The sequence below is a fragment of the Eublepharis macularius genome, chromosome 15 (assembly GCF_028583425.1).
Source record: "Eublepharis macularius isolate TG4126 chromosome 15, MPM_Emac_v1.0, whole genome shotgun sequence".
Taxonomy (NCBI): domain Eukaryota; kingdom Metazoa; phylum Chordata; class Lepidosauria; order Squamata; family Eublepharidae; genus Eublepharis; species Eublepharis macularius.
In genome coordinates, this window is record NC_072804.1 from 47,613,849 (window position 1) to 47,631,919 (window position 18,071).

Below are 18,071 nucleotides of genomic sequence, written 5' to 3' on the forward strand. Positions count from 1 at the left end.
TTGTTGAACACCCGCTTGTTTTTATTAAGAATTCTCTACAGGAATGATCCCTATATACATTGGTGGAGATCCCCATTAAGCCCTCTCACTGCCTCTCCTTGCATGCTAAGTCTCCCAACTCGCAAGGAGACTCTCCCCATTTAGGGTAACAAATGAGGAGCATGGTAAATGCCTTAACAGGACTTCTGCACAAGGGTGTCTCCGTGTTATCATTTTCTCTTTCTGCATACTTCAATTCTAACAAACAGATCAAGGTTGGGTGTTGTGTTTCTCACTCTCTCCCACAATCACTGAAAGGCAGCCTAAAATTATCCTTCATGGCTTAAATTACTGAGAATAGCCTGAGCATGTCAGAGCTCAGAAGCTAAGCAGACTTGGCTACAGTCCGTACTCAGATAGGAGAATACCCAGGAAGATTGGGGTTACAGAAGCAGGCAATGGCAAACCACCTCTTCGCCTCTCTTCTCTTGAAAACCCCATTAGCTGGAAACTTATAAGCCTGTTGCAATTTGACAGCTCTTTGTTATTTCTTTTCATAACTCAAAACATAATTTCTCTCGTCTTTATAATCAGTGGAGCACAAATCCACTGTGCAAGTAGGCCAATATATAGATCAACTGGGCTGGGCCTTACATGCTATCTATCATTCAATCCAGCATAGAAATTTTCTCACAGTGTTTTGAACCCATTGCCCACTGTTGTCCACCCTGAAAAGGCATCCTCATGCAGACACAAAACCTCGAGCCGTAGCATTCACTAGGCAGATTGTCTGAATCAGCCTTCAGTTTAATACATATGAGAAGGCATCCTCATGCAGACACAAAACCTCGAGCCGTAGCATTCGCTAGGCAGATTGTCTGAATCAGCCTTCAGTTTAATACATATGCTGTGTAATACCAACTACCACCATGGAATTGCCACCCTGTAGTCCCTAAAACCACGAATCTGAAAATCAGAAAGACAGGAATGTACCAGCAGTGAGGAAAATGAAATTTCTTACTCAGACCATGAATAAAAATCAAACGAACCATTTCAGTGCAGTTGCAATTTTCTTTATTTTTTGCAAAGCTTTGGCCATCCTCCCGGGCAGTAATGGGGCAGTTCTTATTGCCCTCAGCCCTGTGTTACAAAGGCAACGGAATCAATCACTGGTTTTCTATACGTTTGACTACTGTGATTTGTGTTATATTTCTTTTCACTTTATTGCCTCGAGGTGGCAGCGCAGAAAGCATATGAGCAGGAAGTCATCGACAACGGAGTCCATCATCTTCCGTAAGTCTTCTCACTTACTGGCTCTAGATAGCAAATGATAGCTATTAGCACAAACATCTCCAAAGAACTGTGGCTGAAAACATAATCACTCAAAGGGTATTTAAATCTGTTCACAACAGATCATGGGTGGGTTCGGGTTCCAGTAAAAACTAAGCATTTTTAGTTCCCATTACATGCACAGCACATTCTTTTCTCTTCCACTGAAATAAATAATTTGGAAATGAATAACTTTTACCAAATCCTTATTTTCAACAACGTATTACTTCTACCACAACTATTGTTATATTGGGAGCCATGTAGAAACAAAACCGGAAGTGACTCTTCTTGCAGTTTTACGGTGTAATAAACACAATATACCTATGATCTGAGATTGGTTGCTTGGGTCCTGATGCCTGTGTTCATGTTTACAGAGGGTTCCTATTAACTTGGTAACTTTCACATTATAGCAACCATTTTGATTAAAAACATTCCTTGAAGATTCCCCAAGAAGACCCATTCTACCAACAGCACCACATATCTTAACCCTTCCCCAAAGTGCATCTGTCAAGCAGCATATCTCCCACGGAATAGAGTTGCAAGCTGCAGCTTGGGAAATTCCTGAATATTTGGGATCAGTGCCTGGGGAATGCACAGTTTGATGAGGGGAGGTACCTCAGTGAGAGGCAATGCCATAAGGTCCACCCTCGGAAGCTGCCAGTTCCAGAGGAACTGACCTCTGTGGTCTAGAGATTAGTTGGAATTCCAGGAGATGCTGGCAACTCAGCTTTGGAGGCTTCCATCCTCTCATGCCCTCGACACAATATAGGTTTTCATGTATGAGCTACTTGATTCTACAGGATGACAGCTGAAAAGATCCTGACCGAAGTTCTAATCAATTTTATTCCTTGAATCTAAGGGACTTTGCTCCTGAGACAGCAAGAGACATTCTCATTGATTAATAACTTCTATAAAGGGACCTGGAAAAAACTTTTAGAGTAACTCATGAAAATAGACCAACAACAAACAGTGTTATGCAAAACCACCTCCAAAACAGATGGGAAATAAGTTTTGTTAGGAAATATGGTGACCATATTAGATTCTACTTCTGTGTTGCCACTCCACTGATTAAAGTTTCTAGAGCTGAGATATTGCTTTCCAGCAACGAAACAGCATGGCCAATTACCACTGAGGACCAGTAGGATACAGCAGGTAGGATGCTAGTCTACAATTTGAAGGAGCTGTGTGCAAGTTCCCCACTCTACCTCAAAACTCCCTTGGTGACCTTAAAAATTTTTAAGAGCACACTCCAAAAACAGAATGTTCGAAGGAGTGTTTCCTTTATTCCTCATAATCATTCATATTCCTCCCTTCCTTCAAGGATTGTAAGGTGTTTAAATGGCTCAGGCGCAAATGGACATGGCAACAGCCATATGGGCAAGTCATTCAAGCGGACAAAAAGATAATGGCCTAAGTTAAACCAATGAGCATGTCTGGGTCCAAGCTGTTGTCTGAAACCAGTTCTCCTCATCTCAAATCCAAAATAGTGTATGCCATACCACACTCTCTCTTACCCTTCAACAAACTTAATGTTTAAAAAAAACCCTGGGCACACAGAAATGTTATATAGAATATTTACCCCTTGTAATTTACTGATGGCCTATAACAGAAAAGAAGCCATTCATAGACTTTAACTTTTATTCCATTATTTGGTGGTCGGGGCTGCTCTTGAAAAAGATACTAAAACTTGCAAGTGAAGACCAGGCCCATTGTGAAGGACATTTTGATTGTTCAGCCAACACACAAAGGATAAACAATACTCACGTTTAACAATTTTTCTTGAAGGCCCTGAATGAAAAATAAATAAGTATATGCTTTGTGATTCTCATTGGTATCTCCACCATGATAAGCAGAAATTCTCAACACAGTGGCTCTTACAAAGCATTAAACTACAATCAGAAGTCATGATAGCAAAGCACTCCAGCCATCAAAAGCATAAATACTACTCTCGACACATATATATGGCCATGTGACTGAAACCAGGCAGTGCAGCTACTCAAAGACTGTAAAAAAGGTGGGTTGTACATTTTTTCAGAAGCCAAGCCAAGCCTGTTAACTCTACATAGGGTTGCAGTTTGCCCATTTATATTGGCTGAATCCACATTACCTCGGCGCGTCCCGGTGTTGCACTAAATGTTCACTAAACACCCAGAAGTATAGCGTCTTTCTAGCATGATTCAGAAATCGCGCTTAAAAGACGCTATACTTCTGGGTGTTTAGCGAACATTTAGTGCAACACTGGGATGCGCCGAGGTAATGTGGATTCAGCCATTGTGAACCACCTGAATGGCAGTATTGATATTTTAATAACAGGGGGACAATACAATTGAGACAAGAAGTTTAATGACAAGAAGTTCATAATACTCACCTGTACAACTTCTTTCAGTTTCTAAATTTAAAAGGAAACAGTGATTTCTTCAGTATTTTTGATATCCGTATGCATTATCTACTCAAAAGTCCCGCCCACACGGGTGACATTTTCTTTCCATTAACCATTTACAGCTGCCATTTCCCACACCTCTAAAGATCTTTTTGAGAACATTGCTCACACACCCCCAGAATGAAGATAGCACACACCAAACTGGGTTGATTAACAAACAGCTAATCTGCCTGTACAGAGTGTAGGTTATCCTACTTTAACCCTTTAATCAGCCATCCTTGCATGAAACACCTTATAGTCATTTTCTAGTGCCATGCAAAGAGAATCAAGAAAATGTTTCAAACTAAAAGTCTAGAAGAGCCAGGTCATTCAGTATAAATATAAAACCACAGGATATGCATTCACAGAAGAGGTTCTCAGACTGAGGGCCAAGCTACACATGACGAATGACATTTGAACGGCAAGTGTATTTCTCCCTGTTCACTTGCCCTCCACTCAATCCACTTGCCGTTCAAGTGTCATTCGTCATGTGTAGCTTGGCCCTCAGAATCATGACTCTCTTGATGATGGAGCATTTTGTTTGGCACCCACCCCCCTACTCCTCCAAATAGCTACTAATGGGGTGCACAATGGCCTCCAGAAAGACCTGTGGTCTGCCAATACATTTTATGTAGTCCATGGGCTCCCTCGTAGGGCCTGACACCCCCCCCCACTCTACCTCACACCTATCCAGTGGGCTCCTGTAAGACCTCCAAGCCTGCTTTGGCAATGGCAGCATACTAGCCAGCTGCTGTATTTTCAGAGACTTCATAACCACCATTTTCAGATAGACTCAGGGCTAAACTACTCAAGATGTTTTTTAATAAGTTGGGTCAAGGGAACTGGATCTAACCCGTTTTCCTGTGGCTGCATAGCAGCAGAGGGGAATGTTATTTTTCAAGCCTATAGAGCTTTGAGTTGGCTCAGTGCCTTGCAAGAGGCCTCCAGTGGGGCCATTTTGGCTCAATAGAATGGAGCTGGAGGGAAGCAAGAGTCTCTCCTCACTCTACACCATAATTTCAAGTAAAAATGGGCCCCGGCAGACTTTTAAAATTATGTGGCCAGCTGTGTGGCTCAGGAGAATGGATCAAGCAGTGAAGCAAGAGCGGGCAGCGAGGCATTAGCTCCTCCTCCCCCCACACATAAGGCAGCAGTACCAATATGGCCTGAAGGATGGGGACAACTTCTAAATAACTAGTTCACGTTCCTTGAAGGAACACTTCTAGAAATCAGCAAGTAAAAATGGCAAGAAACAACTAGACACCTGTATGAGGGACTCTAAAGATCATTCAGTCAATACAATACACAGATGTTTCATAATACTCACTTCCAATTCTTTTTTCGCATCTCCCTCCTAAATATAAAAGCAAATTGTTATTGTTTTGTTCTTTTCAATATCTGACTTACAGAAAGTCTTGTGAGGGGAGCATTCACAATGATACATGGGAACGCTTGTCCTCTGTTAATCCAAGGGGCCGTAAACCTGAGTAGGTGGTAAGGGCAGTTTCCTGGAGCCTCAGGATCCAGGAGAACCATATTGCTTTAGAAAATGCTCAAAATGTCAACCCAGAATCTGGAACAGGGGTCATCTGTCTGGCATATCTCTGAAATTTTCCTAATAATATTTAGGTTGCTCCAACCACATGTTTTTATTGGAGAGAAAAAAGTATAATTAATCACAGAGGTGGACACATTTTCAGAAGAGGTTGGGGGGAAGTTAGAAAAATTGATCAAGGGCAGGTCTATAGCCATGAGAACAAAGCGGGACCTTCAAGTTCAGGAAAGAGACGGTGAGGAGGGCTATGGTCTTCATGACCTGCTTGTGCCCTTCTGAGTCACAGATAGGTGGCAACTTTTGCAAACAAAGAGCCTCTGTCTTAGATGTTACCAAATCCTCTAATAACCAATTTGAATCAAATGGAAACTTTTACTGGTGAAGTCAAGGATAGGCATGCTATTTGCCTGCTTTAGGTGGCACAGTCCCTCACCAAAAAGCCCCCTCATTCCCCACTGGTGTTCAAATGAGTGGCAGGTGAAAAAGCTCTTGGGTTTTGCTGATTTTTATGTTTTTTACCATAGAAACCGGCAAAATCCTACAGCACCTGTTGATATCATATCCAGATTTTTAACAGAAGTGATATTAATACATTGAAGATGTCTTTTTTCCCATGACACTTATGTCAAGTCTCCCAGGGATTCAAGGCATGCACCTAGAATCCATAATCTAGGAGCAGGCAATCTCAGCATACTTCATATTGCTAGTGTATCTAAGCCTTTCCAGAATTAAGAGAAGAGAAAAGGTCCATTGCAGCATTTATGAATGACTGAATGCAGTACAACTGGGACTGGCCAAGGCTCTGCTCATGCTATAGCTAAGCCCTGTTAACTTTGGGGCAGAATTGGTCTGTGGATCACAAGGGCTCTTGCAGACATACTGTTCTAAAAACTGAGAGGCAAAACATAATTTTTTAATAAAAGATAATGGGAAAGAAAGCACTGCAGATTATTCAGTTAACCCACAGAGGATTTGAAATACTCACAGCACTCTCAACCAGAGTCTAAAGTTTAAAAAAAGAAGAAGAAGCATTTATTTATTCATTCACTTATTTTTATGCCCATCTTTTCCCCACATCAGTTCAGGCTCTGAGACAGATAACAAGAGTAGAAGGTACAATAAAACTGTATTCAGTCATACAATTAAAGCATTAAATATTAAAACAAAGTTCCATTAAAACCACAAATCCAAAAACAGTTAGGGCACAGCTGGAAAATTATTTCTGTTTGTGCAGAAGCAAGTGTCTTCTCCATAGCCTGAGTTCAGTGCTTTTAGGAAGTGAGGTTTTTTCCTGCTTCCCTTACAATAAATCACAGAAGAATCTCAGAGAGGAAAGAAAGTCTAATAGTCCATTTAGAAAACAATTACACATTAATCAGCCATTGCACAGAGGAGTTGTCATACTCACTTGCAATTTCTCTTTCAATTCCTAAAATAGAAAAAAGACGAAAAATTATTATTTCTTCATGTTTTTTGTAGCTGGTTAAGGATTTCTTTTTCACTTTGGCAATGACTGACAGCAGAACTCACAATTAGAGATGGGCACGAACAGAAAAAAATGAACATAATGTTCATTGTTTGTTGCCATCCACAAACACCGACTTACGAACAACCACGAACATGGCCCTGTTCACGAACATGTACATGGTTGGCTGTTCACGGGGCCAGCAGGCTCTCCTCCAGCTATCATCCAAGTCAAGATCCCTACTGCACTACTCCCAGAAACCTGACCTGAGCAGGCACCAGGAAAGGTACCAATAATAAATAATGGCTTGGCCCAGAGCCTGGCAGCAGCCCTGGAACTTGAAGGGGTAGATCCCTATCCCACCATACACAAAAAAAATTCAAGCTCCAATGCACTCTACCTCTCTCTCAAAATGCCAACAGCAACTGTCTCTCCCTCACTGTCTGCAAAACCAGAGCTAGGAGCCCCCTCCCCCCTGCTCTTTGCTTCCTTGTAACAAATTTGGAGCTCCACACTTGAAAGGAAGACCTGCCTATCAAGCTAAATTAGGCTTTGATTGGGGTTTCCAGGGCAACAGCAGGAGTTCAGACAGAGGTCCAACAATCCCTGCCTAAGTTGCCAAGGGAATTGATTGCAGGTGCCAGACTGTCTGACTTGACGAACAGCAACGAACGAGGCTTGCAACGACCACCTGTTCGTTTAGATTGGGCTGTTTGTGGCTTTTTTAGTTTGTATTGCTGTTCGTGCCCATCTCTACTCACAACTCATTTGCACTAAAGATGTGGCTGCACTATAATGTGTTAGTTCTGCACCAGTTTCATTATCTTCCACTCCCTTTTGACAAGAATTCTGAGTTGAAGGTGCTGAGAATTCTTTGCTAGGGATCTCAACCTCCCCACAGGGAGCTTCACTGGAGTTGTCAAATGTGATTAACTACAGGGGTGGAGTCAGAGCAAGCTAAGGTTAATGTTGCTAGAAATTATCCTTTACTTAATCAATAAATCAATAAAGCAATCATTAATGTGATAACTGAGTAGTTTCCTTTGTCAATCATAACAAAGTTTAACAATAGCTGGCTTCCCCCAGTGTAGAAACAAAGCAAGAGGAAAGTCTTTGCCTGTTTATTTCTCTTTCTCAAGGTGGAGAAACTTGAAGGAAAGGGATTTTTTTCCCCTTTCTGTTTGAGGAACTTCATAAATCTATTAACACTTTAATAATATGGTACTCATCTAATTACAACAGCAAGCTTTAGATCTAAAAACGAAACTCATTAGTTGTCTCAGCTGATAAAAGTGGCAGGTGTTTGAAAGCAAGAAAAGTGTTGCTACTTTCAAATGGCTACTGTTTTTTTTTTCCAGTTGATGGGGGATCCCTCACCCATCAGCAGAAAAGCAGACGGTGTTTGAAGGCAAGAAAAGTGCTGCTTTAAGCTTCACAAACCGAAAAACAAACCGGCCTAAAGTTCATCACGGTTTATCAGAAACGGGCTCTGATGAACCACCAGTTTGCAAACCACGAACTGGCTTGGTTCGTGATGAACTTTGGTTCATATTTCAGTTCATACCCATCTCTAGTCACAACTGGAAACATTCCATGCAACTAAAGTGAGCAATTGCAAGCTTCTTCAAATATTTCCAACTGTCACCTTAGGAGGTGATACCTGGCCATCATCAGATCTTCATAATCAGTTTTCAGGTTCATTTGTCATCTTTAATTTGGTCAAATTCTACACTGATGCTGCTTATGTACCAGGAACTGGTCCACCTTGTCACTCTTTCTGGTATTGCTTTATTCTGTGATCTACCATTTTTTGGCACAACATTTTTCACATTTGTTATTAGCAATTAAACTGGAAGCTAAATTGTCTCCCTCCTTTATCTAACTTAATATCAAAGAGAGACAGTAAAAAATTCCTGATTTTTTTTGCCTAATATCTTAGTAAACAAAGCTAATAATTAAAGACCTATTTCAGAATATGAATATGGAGCAGAACAAAATTTATCATTTTAAAAAATATTAACTTCAGTTAGGAAAACATCATTTCACTATTTCAGGATTTCTGATACAATAGGTAGTGGTCCAAAATATCACCAAGGAGATTTTCCCAATGGTTTCTTTGTCAACTTTCAATGGTTGTTCTCCAAATTTCCTTGTATCCTTTTTCACATTGATGGTCTTCCTGTATTTTCACCATAATTTTTCTGCAGTTTCTCAAAGGCAGTTTGAGAAAGTATGGAAAAATATGAGGAGAACACAGGGAAAACAAGTAGGAAATGTGACAAAAAATATAAACTTCAGTTGGAGAATCTTCATTTCATTATTTCAGAATTTCTGGTACTTTAGGCAATGATGCAAAATATCACCAAAGAGTTGTTTGTTGACCTGCAATCATTTTGCTCCAAGCTTGCTTGTGTCCTTTTTCCCATTGATTGTCTTCCTGTATTTCAGCATCATTTTTCTGAAGTTTCTCAAAGGCAGTTTGGGAAAGCATGAAAAAATGATGAGGAGAACACAGGAAAAACAAGTAGGAAATGTGAGGAAACTTGGAGTAAAACCCCTATAGTTTGGCACACAAATCACAGGAAAATCTCAGAAAGGCGCGAAGGAAGACGAATGCTCCACTTAGAAGACTATTACAGATATCAGCAAGTGCAAACAGGACTTGTTATACTCACGGACAATTTCTCTTTTAATTTCTAAAATAGAAAGACAGAAAATAGTTCTTCATGCTTTTTGAAGTTGGTTAATGACTTTTTTCACTGTTAAGGACTGACAGCCAGATCCACAACGTGTTTTCACTAAAGATGTGGCTACACTACAATTTGTTAGTTCTATACCATTTTCATTCTCCTCTACTCCCATATCACAAGAATTCTGGGATGTAGCTGCTAAGAATTCTCTACTAGGGATCTCAAGGTCCCCAACACAGAGAGCTTCATTTGAGTTGATAAAAGTGATTGACTGCAGGGGTGTGACAAAGCTAAGATGAATATTGATAGAAATACCCCTTAGCTTCATCAATAAATTGATTGTATTCCTGTATTATTAATTAATTAAAGTTTCCAGTCTCATAGTTTAAGTAAAATCTTAATGGAAAAGCAGAGTGTAATGTGAAATTTCTGACTAGCATCCTTTGTCGATCATAATGAAGTTTAACAGAGGCTAGCTTCCCTCAATCTAAAAACAAAATAAGGGGAAAGTCTTTGCCTGCTTATTTGACTTTCTCAGAGTGGAGAAACTTGAAGGAAAGAGATTTCTTTCTCTTTCTGTTTGAGGAACTTCATAGATCTATTAACACTTTAGTAATGTAATCCTAATAATTTAATCATGACTGCAAGCTACAGGCCTTTGGAGCCTGCCATTCAGTCAAAAGAATTAGCAAAGTCACTTGCAATATTTAAAAGCAGTTAACACACATATTGGTAACCCATGACTATGACAGTTGCAAACATGAAAACCAGAAACACAGAAACCAGCAAGTCAAAGCCATGAAATTACTGGAGCTGCTCATATAAGCAGCCAGCTTCAAGAATCTTATTTATTTTCATAAATTAACGGCACATGCGTTTTCATGTGCTGTCAAAAGCACAAGAAAATACATAAGCTAGCTTGCTTTCACAAAAGCGCAAAAGCATGGCTGCATCTCTGTGAACTTCAGGTCTTCTTCTTGTTCAAAGTGGCTGTGAATTGGGAGAAAAGCAGAGCTAGGAGGAGAAGCAGGAACCCAGCAGGTGGGACATTTCTCCATTTTTACTTTTTCAAATTCTTTGGAGGGACCTTTTCAAAATCACAAGTCCAGTTTGGCAGGAGAAGATAGGAAGGACACTCCAGATCAATAAGACAATACACAAAAGATGTGAAACACCCACCTGCAATTCCTCTTCTGTTAAGTTTTCTACATTCTAAATGGAAAAGAAAAGTGGTTATTCATTCATACTTTTTTCACAATGATATGTAGGGGCTGAAAGCTTACATGACGAGCTAAGCAATTTCGAATAAGATTATTTAGTTCATATTAACTCACTCCTGGTAAAAAGATACTTTCCAGAAATTCCCTAAAGCTTTCCTGAGACATTGTTTCAGTTACATATTTATAAATGTCCACTTCCAAAAATCTTTTAGTAAAGTCCCCTCAACAAAGAGTCCGTATTGCTCAATACTTTAAAGAGATTATTTTAGTTATTTCACTTAAAACATTTCTATTCACCCAAATAGGGTACCCAAGGCAATGAACATCAAAAAGTTAAAACATTTCACAAAAGGCAACAATAGAGAGAGACAAATCTGGCTGGGGAGCAAGTTCCAAAGTCTTGTGACAGAAGTGCTGGTATTGACATTTAAAGCTCTATATAATGTGGCCTGGAAGGAAATTCAAAGCCTGTGTAGATGGAACCAGACTGGGGTGATATGTGCCCTACAACTCAGTCCCATCAACATTATTGCTGCAGCATTCTCTACCAACTGTGACTTCTAGACAGATTTCAAGGGCAGCCCCACGTAGAGCTTGTTGCAGTAATCTAGGCCGTTTCCACACACGTTGAATAATGCACTTTCAATGCACTTTAGTTATCCTTTAGAAGTGGATTTTTTGTTCCACACATGGAAAATCAGTTACAAATGTGCACTAAAGCGTATTGAAAGTGAATTATTCAACGTGTGTGGAAACGGCCCTAATCTAAATTGGTACATTGTGTATTTTATGTTGGTAGTTGTAATTTGGTAATTTATGCTGACGGATTGCTTGCTACATCAAATGGTCAGGTGGCAGACCACAAATAATTGAAATTGTGAGACCCAAAGGTGCGAATATTTTTGTGTACTGAAAAATCCTGTCCAATTTGAACTCTTATGAATCCTAGTGGAAAGGAACAAAATGTTTTTGGCACATGAGAAAATGGACCATAGATAGATTTCATTTACGATTCCTGTCATCTGAGGCAGCTTATTAACAATTAAGGCTAGTTTATTATACAATTAATACTATTTTTGTAATGATAATGATAATGATAATGATAATGATAATGATAATGATAATGATAATGATAATGATAATGATAATGATAATGATAATGATAATGATAATAAAAACAACATTCGATTTATATACTGCCCTTCAGCACAACTTAATGCCCACTCAGAGCAGTTCACAAAGTGTGATGTTATTATTTTCACGACAATCATCCTGTAAGGTGGGTGGGGCTAAGAGAGCTCTAGAAGAGCTGTGACTGACCCAAGGTCACTCAGTTGGCTTCAAGTGGAGGAGTGGGGAATCAAACCCAGTTTGATTGTAACAGGCAATGAAGAGAGGGCAGAACTGCTCAATTCCTACTTTTCCACAGTCTTCTCCTGTGAAAGAAATGATCCTCAATATGGCAATAACAGTACATATAAAGGAGGAAGGGAATTACAGCCTAGGATCGGCCTAGGGGTACTACATAAACACCTAGTTTCTTTAAATGAAACCCTCGGGGCTAGATGAATTGCACCCAAGAGTACTAAAAGGACTCCCAGCTGTAATTGCTGAAGCCTCTGTCCTGTTCAAGAACAGGTGAGGTGCCAGAAGATTGGAGTCGGGTAAATGTTGTCCCCATCTCCAAGAAGGGGGAAAAGGAGGATCTGGGTAACTACCGACCCATCAGCTGAACAAATCATGTCAGACTAAACTTATCTCTTTTTTTGAGAAAGTTACTACCTTGCTGGATCAGGGGAATGCTGTAGACATAGTTAATCTTGATTTCAGTAAGGCATTTGATATGGTTCCACATAATATCCTTGTTGGCAAGTTGGTAAAATGCGGTTTGGAGCCTACTACTGTTAGGTGGATCTATAATTGGTTGACAGATCACACCCAAAGAGTGCTTGTTAATGGTTCCTCATCCTCTTGGAGAAGAGTGAGAAGTGGAGTGCCTCAGGGATCGGTCCTGGACCTATTCTGTTCAATATTTTTATGATTTGGATGAAGGAATAGAGGGAATAATTATTACATTTTCAGATGATACTAAAGTGGGAGGGGTAGCAAATATGGTAGAAGACAGAGTCAGGAGGATGCAGGATGATCTTGACAGGCTGGAAAACTGCGCTAAATCAAATAAAATGATTTTCAACAGAGATAAATGCAAACTTCTGCGTTTAGGTAGAAAAAACCAAATGCATAATTATAGGTTGGGGAACACTTGTCTTGGCAGTAGTATGTGCAAAAAGGATCTAGTGGTCTTAATAGATCATACACTGAACATAAGTCAGCAGTATGATGTGGTAGCTAAAAAGGCAAATGCAATTCTGGGCAGTATCAACAGAACCATTGTGTCCAGGTCATATGAAGTGATGGTATCACTCTACTCTGCTCTGGTTAGACCTCACCTAGAGTATTGTGTTCAGTTTTGGGCACCACAATTTAAGAAGGATATAGACAAGCTTGATGCACTTCTTTATTTCATTTTAAGTGGCCTGTGAATCACCTGAATGGAAGTACTGATATTTTAATAAAGGGGGATAATATGGTTGGGACAAGAAGCTCTGTGACTATCTCAAGCTCTTTAGAGGGACGCTTCTATAAATCAGAAAGAATAAGACAGGTGGCTAAGGTTGGATCTAGTCTAAAGGACACGCGGGTTCTTCCGGAAATGCACAAATGATTAATGATACTTACACTTATTTTTTCCTTCAATCCCTAAATTTAAAAGGAAACAGGGATTTCATCAGTATTTTAAATAACTTTATGCATTATCTGCTAAAAGCATGGGTCTCTTCACAGTTACAGTGCAATCCTACGCAGAGTGGGTTTAGCCAGTTGGAATAACTCTGCATAGGATGGCACTATAAAACGATGAAGCGAAGAAGCACATTCCCTGTCTGTACCCACATGGACATTTTGCTCTGCCTTTGGTCCAAATTGGAGCATTTCTGGTTTTTTAAGCATGCACAAAACACCCTTTAATAATCCATTTCCCAGCTGACCCCCTGCTTTCCGCTGACCTTTCCCAAACTTGCACCGGTATTATCTTCATTTGAAAAATTGTGGAGCAGGTGTGTTTGCATTCAGTATGGATGGGAAGCAACTCATTTTGCAAGGTCCTAAACTGGTGGGTGCCATTTTCCTTCCATCAACCCTTCACCATTGCCATTTTCCACACCCACTAAAGGGCTTTTTCTGAGGATTGCTCACACATTAATGAATGCAGAACCACACATCCAAAACGGGATTGAACTGGATTGGTTAACAAATGGCTAATTCCTACACAAATGGCTACACTACATAGAGTGTAGGTTATCCTATCTACTGGGTTTCCATAAAGGCATACCTACTACATGGGCAATCCTCGGGATCCATGCCCAGGTCAGCTTTTACTCTGCATCTCTCTTTTCCTGGCTTACATACCTCAATGAAATGCTAAGAGTTAACCCTCTCCTACCAATATTACCTCCAGCTGGATAACAGTAGAGGATGGGGACCCATTCTCCTCCCTAACCTCCCTGCCTAGGAAGCCATGAAATGTCTAAGGTCGAAAAACTTTTTCAAATGCCCAGCAAAAGACTCCATGGTTGAATCACTGCTGTGAGGTGATTGTAACCAGAACCCTCTTAATTGTACATATTTCTTACATTTCAAGAGACCTCTGAACCACCTGAATGTTACTACTGATAATTTAATAACTGGAGGACAATACAATTAGGACAAGCTCTATGACTATCTCTTCAGAAGGACTCATCTGTCACTCAGAGCCAAGCTACAAGTGACGCCTTACACAGGTTGGACACTTGTCAGCTTCCCTCAAGTTTTGATGGGAAATGTAGGCATCCTGGTCTTGCAGCTGTAACAGAGAGCCAAGCTGTAAAACCAGGATGCCTACATTTCCCATCAAAACTTGAGGGAAGCTGACAAGTGTCCAACCTGTGTAAGGCGTCACTTGTAGCTTGGCTCTCAGAAAGGATACGTTGGGTGACAAAATTTAGTTCTTGTCTAAAGGACATTGCAAGATGTTCAGGCAATGCACAAATGAGTCATATACTTACATTTACTTCTTCTGTCAGTTTCTAAATTTAAAAAGAAACAGGGATTTATTCAGTATTTTTATTATCTTTACGCATCATCTGCTGAAAGCATGGCTTTCTTCACAGTTACACTGCAATCCAATGCAGAGCAGGGGTAGCCAGTTTGAATCTCTACATAGGATGACACTTTAAACTGATGAAGCAATGGAGCGCTTTCCCTGTCTACACCCACATGGACATTTCGCTTGGCGCTCTTCTGTTTTTTAAGCATTCACGAAACATCCTTTAATAATCCACTTCTCAGGCTTCCCCCTGCTTTCCTCTGATCTTTCTTAAACTTGCATGAGTGTCATCTTTATTTGAAAAAATGCAGATTAGTTTTGTTTGCATTCAATCTGGATGGGAAGGGGTGCGTTTTGGAAGAACTTGCGTGGATGGGTTCCATTTTAATTCCATCAACCCTTCACTATTACCATTTTCCACACCACTAAAGGGCTTTTTCTGAGCATGGCTCACACATCAATGAATGCAGATACCACCCACCAAAAACTGAGTTGAACTGGATTGGTTAATGAATAGCTGATCTGCCTGCATAGACTGTAAGTTTTCCTATCTACTGGGGTTCCATAAAGGCATACCTACATCAAGGGCAAACGCTAGGATGCATGCCCAGGTCAGCTTTTACTCACACTTTTCCTGGCCAGCATATCTCAATGATATGATTGGAGTTAGCCCTGCACAAGTAAAAACACCTACCGCTGGACAAAAGAACAGGACAACCTCCATGCCTGATAAGCCATGAAATGTCCAAGGGCTAAAAAAAATTTAAATGCTCAGCAAAAACTGGCATGGTTGAATCTCCACTGTGAGATCATTGTAACCACAATCCTCTTAATTGCACATCTTTCTTTCATTTCAAGTGGCCTGAGACTCACCTGAATTGCAGTATTGATATTTTAATAACGGGGGGACAATACAACTGGGACAAGAAGCTCTATGACTATCTCAAGCTCTTCAGAGGGACACTTCTATAAATCAGAAGGAATAACTTGGAATCTTGCCTAAAGGACACTACAAGCTGTTCAGGCAATACACAAATGAGATATAATACTCACCTGTAAATCTTCATTCAGTTTCTAAATTTAAAAGGAAACAGTGATTTCTTCAGTATTTTGGTATCTTTCTATCAATCACTCACAGCTGCCATTTTCCACACCTTTAAAGGTCTTTTTGACAGCATTATTCATACATAACACACACCAAAAACTGGGTTGATTAATGAACAGTTGATCTGCCTGTATAGAGTGTAGGTTATCCTATCTACTGAGTTTCCATAAAGGCATACCTAAATCAAATCTATTGTGCTATTATGAAACCTTTCCTATGAGTATATCCAACTCAACTCATTTTAACACTTTAATCAGTCATTCTTGTATGTAATGTAGTATAGCTATTTTCTAGTGCCATGCAAGGAGAATCAAAAAAGATGTCAAACTAAAAGACTAGAAGAGCCAGGTAATTTAGTAAAAAAACACAGGATACGTATTCACAGAAAAGGTTCTCAGACTGGGAATTGTGACTGTCTTGAAGATGGAGCCTATTATTTGGTAACCGCACTCCTACAAAGAGCTCCTAATGGGGTGCACAAATAATGGCCTCCAGGACCTGTGGCCTGGCAATACATTTTATGCAGCCCATGGGCTCCCTTGTAGGGCCCGACACCCCCCAACTCTAGGCCATACTTATCCACTGAGCTCCTGTTAGACCTCCAAGTGTTGGTAATGGAAGCATACCAGTCAGGGGCTGTATTCCCAGAGCCTTCATAACCATGATTTTCTTATAGTCTAAGGGCCCAAATACACAAGGTGTTTTTTAGTGAATTGGGTCAAGGGAACAGGATCGAACCCATTTTCCTGCAGCTGCACACGAACAGAGAAGAATGTTATTTTTAAAGCCTGCATGGGGCCCTATTTGCCTCAGTGCTGCGGAGGGGGCCTCCAGAGGGGCCATTTTGGCTCAGGATAATGGAACAGGCAGGAAGGTAGGACACCCCCCCCCCTCTCCACACCATGATATCAAGTAAAAATGGGCACCAGCAGACATTGAAAATGAGGTGGCATGCTGTGTGCCTGTTGGAAAAGCAAGTCAACTCAAGGATTTTTAAAAAATTAGAGCTACCCAATTCTCATCTGTATTTCCTGATGTTTTAGACTGAAAAGATTTGCAATACCAAAGTGACTCTGGGATGAAAATCAAAGCTTTCCAATGAATTTCAATAGGCAAACTTTTATTCCATTATTTTGTGGTCTGGGGCTAGTTTTGAAAATGAGACTAAAAGTTGCAAGCGAAGACTAGGCCTAATTTTGAAGAACGTTTTGATCAATCAGCCAATACACAAATGATTTACAATACTCACGTTTTGCACTTTCTCTTCAAGGCTCTGAATAAAAAATAAATAAATATATAGTTTGTGATTCCTGTTAGTATCTCCATCGTGATAAGCAGGAATTCTCAACACAGTGGCTTTTACAATGCATTTTAACTACATATTTACATCATCTTTTAAACAGCTAATTTTTAGGGTCCGCAGAAAACATCTGATATTGTGATTTGGGGTGGGGGGTGCTGAAAATTCTCTGACAGAGATCCCTAACATTTTCACAGAAATATAGTTCCATAGCTCCATGGAGAGAGGGAATGACTGCACTGTCGCTGTCAAGGCAATTTAATTGTATTCAGTGCATCAAATATAGTTTATCTCATTTTGATCTGACACAAGCAACAGAGACATTTTTGATCTATGATTAAATTTCATAGGAGCAACTTTGGTTAATTAATCAGTTGACCATTTGCACCTTCTGGTTATGGGAAACTTGCAGAAATGTGTGAAATGCTTCTTGCGGGAAGACAGAGAATGAATTTAGTAAATATCTGCATAGACACAGAGGATTGGTCTCCTGTCACTGCCCATCTTCTTGTGTCTTTAAAAGAAGAGTGCAAAGGGAATTTAGCAGATAGTTGCTTTCAGGGCTTTTTTTCTGGGAAAAGAGGTGGTGGAACTCAGTGGGTTGCCCTTGGCGAAAATGATCACATGGCTGGTGGCCCCGCCCCCTGATCTCCAGACAGAGGGGAGTTTAGATTGCCCTCTGCACCACTCCAGTGGCACGGAGGGCAATCTAAACTCCCCTCTGTCTGGAGATCAGGGGGCGGGGCCACCAGCCATGTGACCATTTTCAGGAGGTTCCGGAACTCCGTTCCACCACATTCCTGCTGAAAAAAAGCTCTGGTTGCTTTCCTTAGCAGGAAAAAACGTTGTAGGAAAGACATTGCCC

At 40.4% G+C, this 18,071-nt stretch overlaps 1 protein-coding gene across 1 annotated transcript in view; it reads right to left on the reverse strand.

Moving 5' to 3' along the window:
- Positions 1-1,036: 1,036 nt before the first annotated feature.
- The window catches only part of LOC129342885 (probable DNA double-strand break repair Rad50 ATPase), a 47,056-nt gene continuing 30,021 nt past the window's right edge, over positions 1,037-18,071 (reverse strand). The window contains exons 15-26 of the mRNA XM_054998837.1: positions 17,156-17,179; positions 15,855-15,875; positions 14,761-14,781; positions 13,397-13,417; positions 10,617-10,649; positions 9,423-9,443; positions 6,691-6,711; positions 6,268-6,285; positions 5,055-5,081; positions 3,677-3,697; positions 3,073-3,096; positions 1,037-1,295 (exon numbers count right to left, since the gene is read on the reverse strand). Coding sequence (XP_054854812.1) covers positions 1,287-1,295; positions 3,073-3,096; positions 3,677-3,697; positions 5,055-5,081; positions 6,268-6,285; positions 6,691-6,711; positions 9,423-9,443; positions 10,617-10,649; positions 13,397-13,417; positions 14,761-14,781; positions 15,855-15,875; positions 17,156-17,179 — 261 coding nt within the window. The 3' untranslated portion in view covers positions 1,037-1,286. The remainder of the gene's footprint in view (positions 1,296-3,072; positions 3,097-3,676; positions 3,698-5,054; positions 5,082-6,267; positions 6,286-6,690; positions 6,712-9,422; positions 9,444-10,616; positions 10,650-13,396; positions 13,418-14,760; positions 14,782-15,854; positions 15,876-17,155; positions 17,180-18,071) is intronic.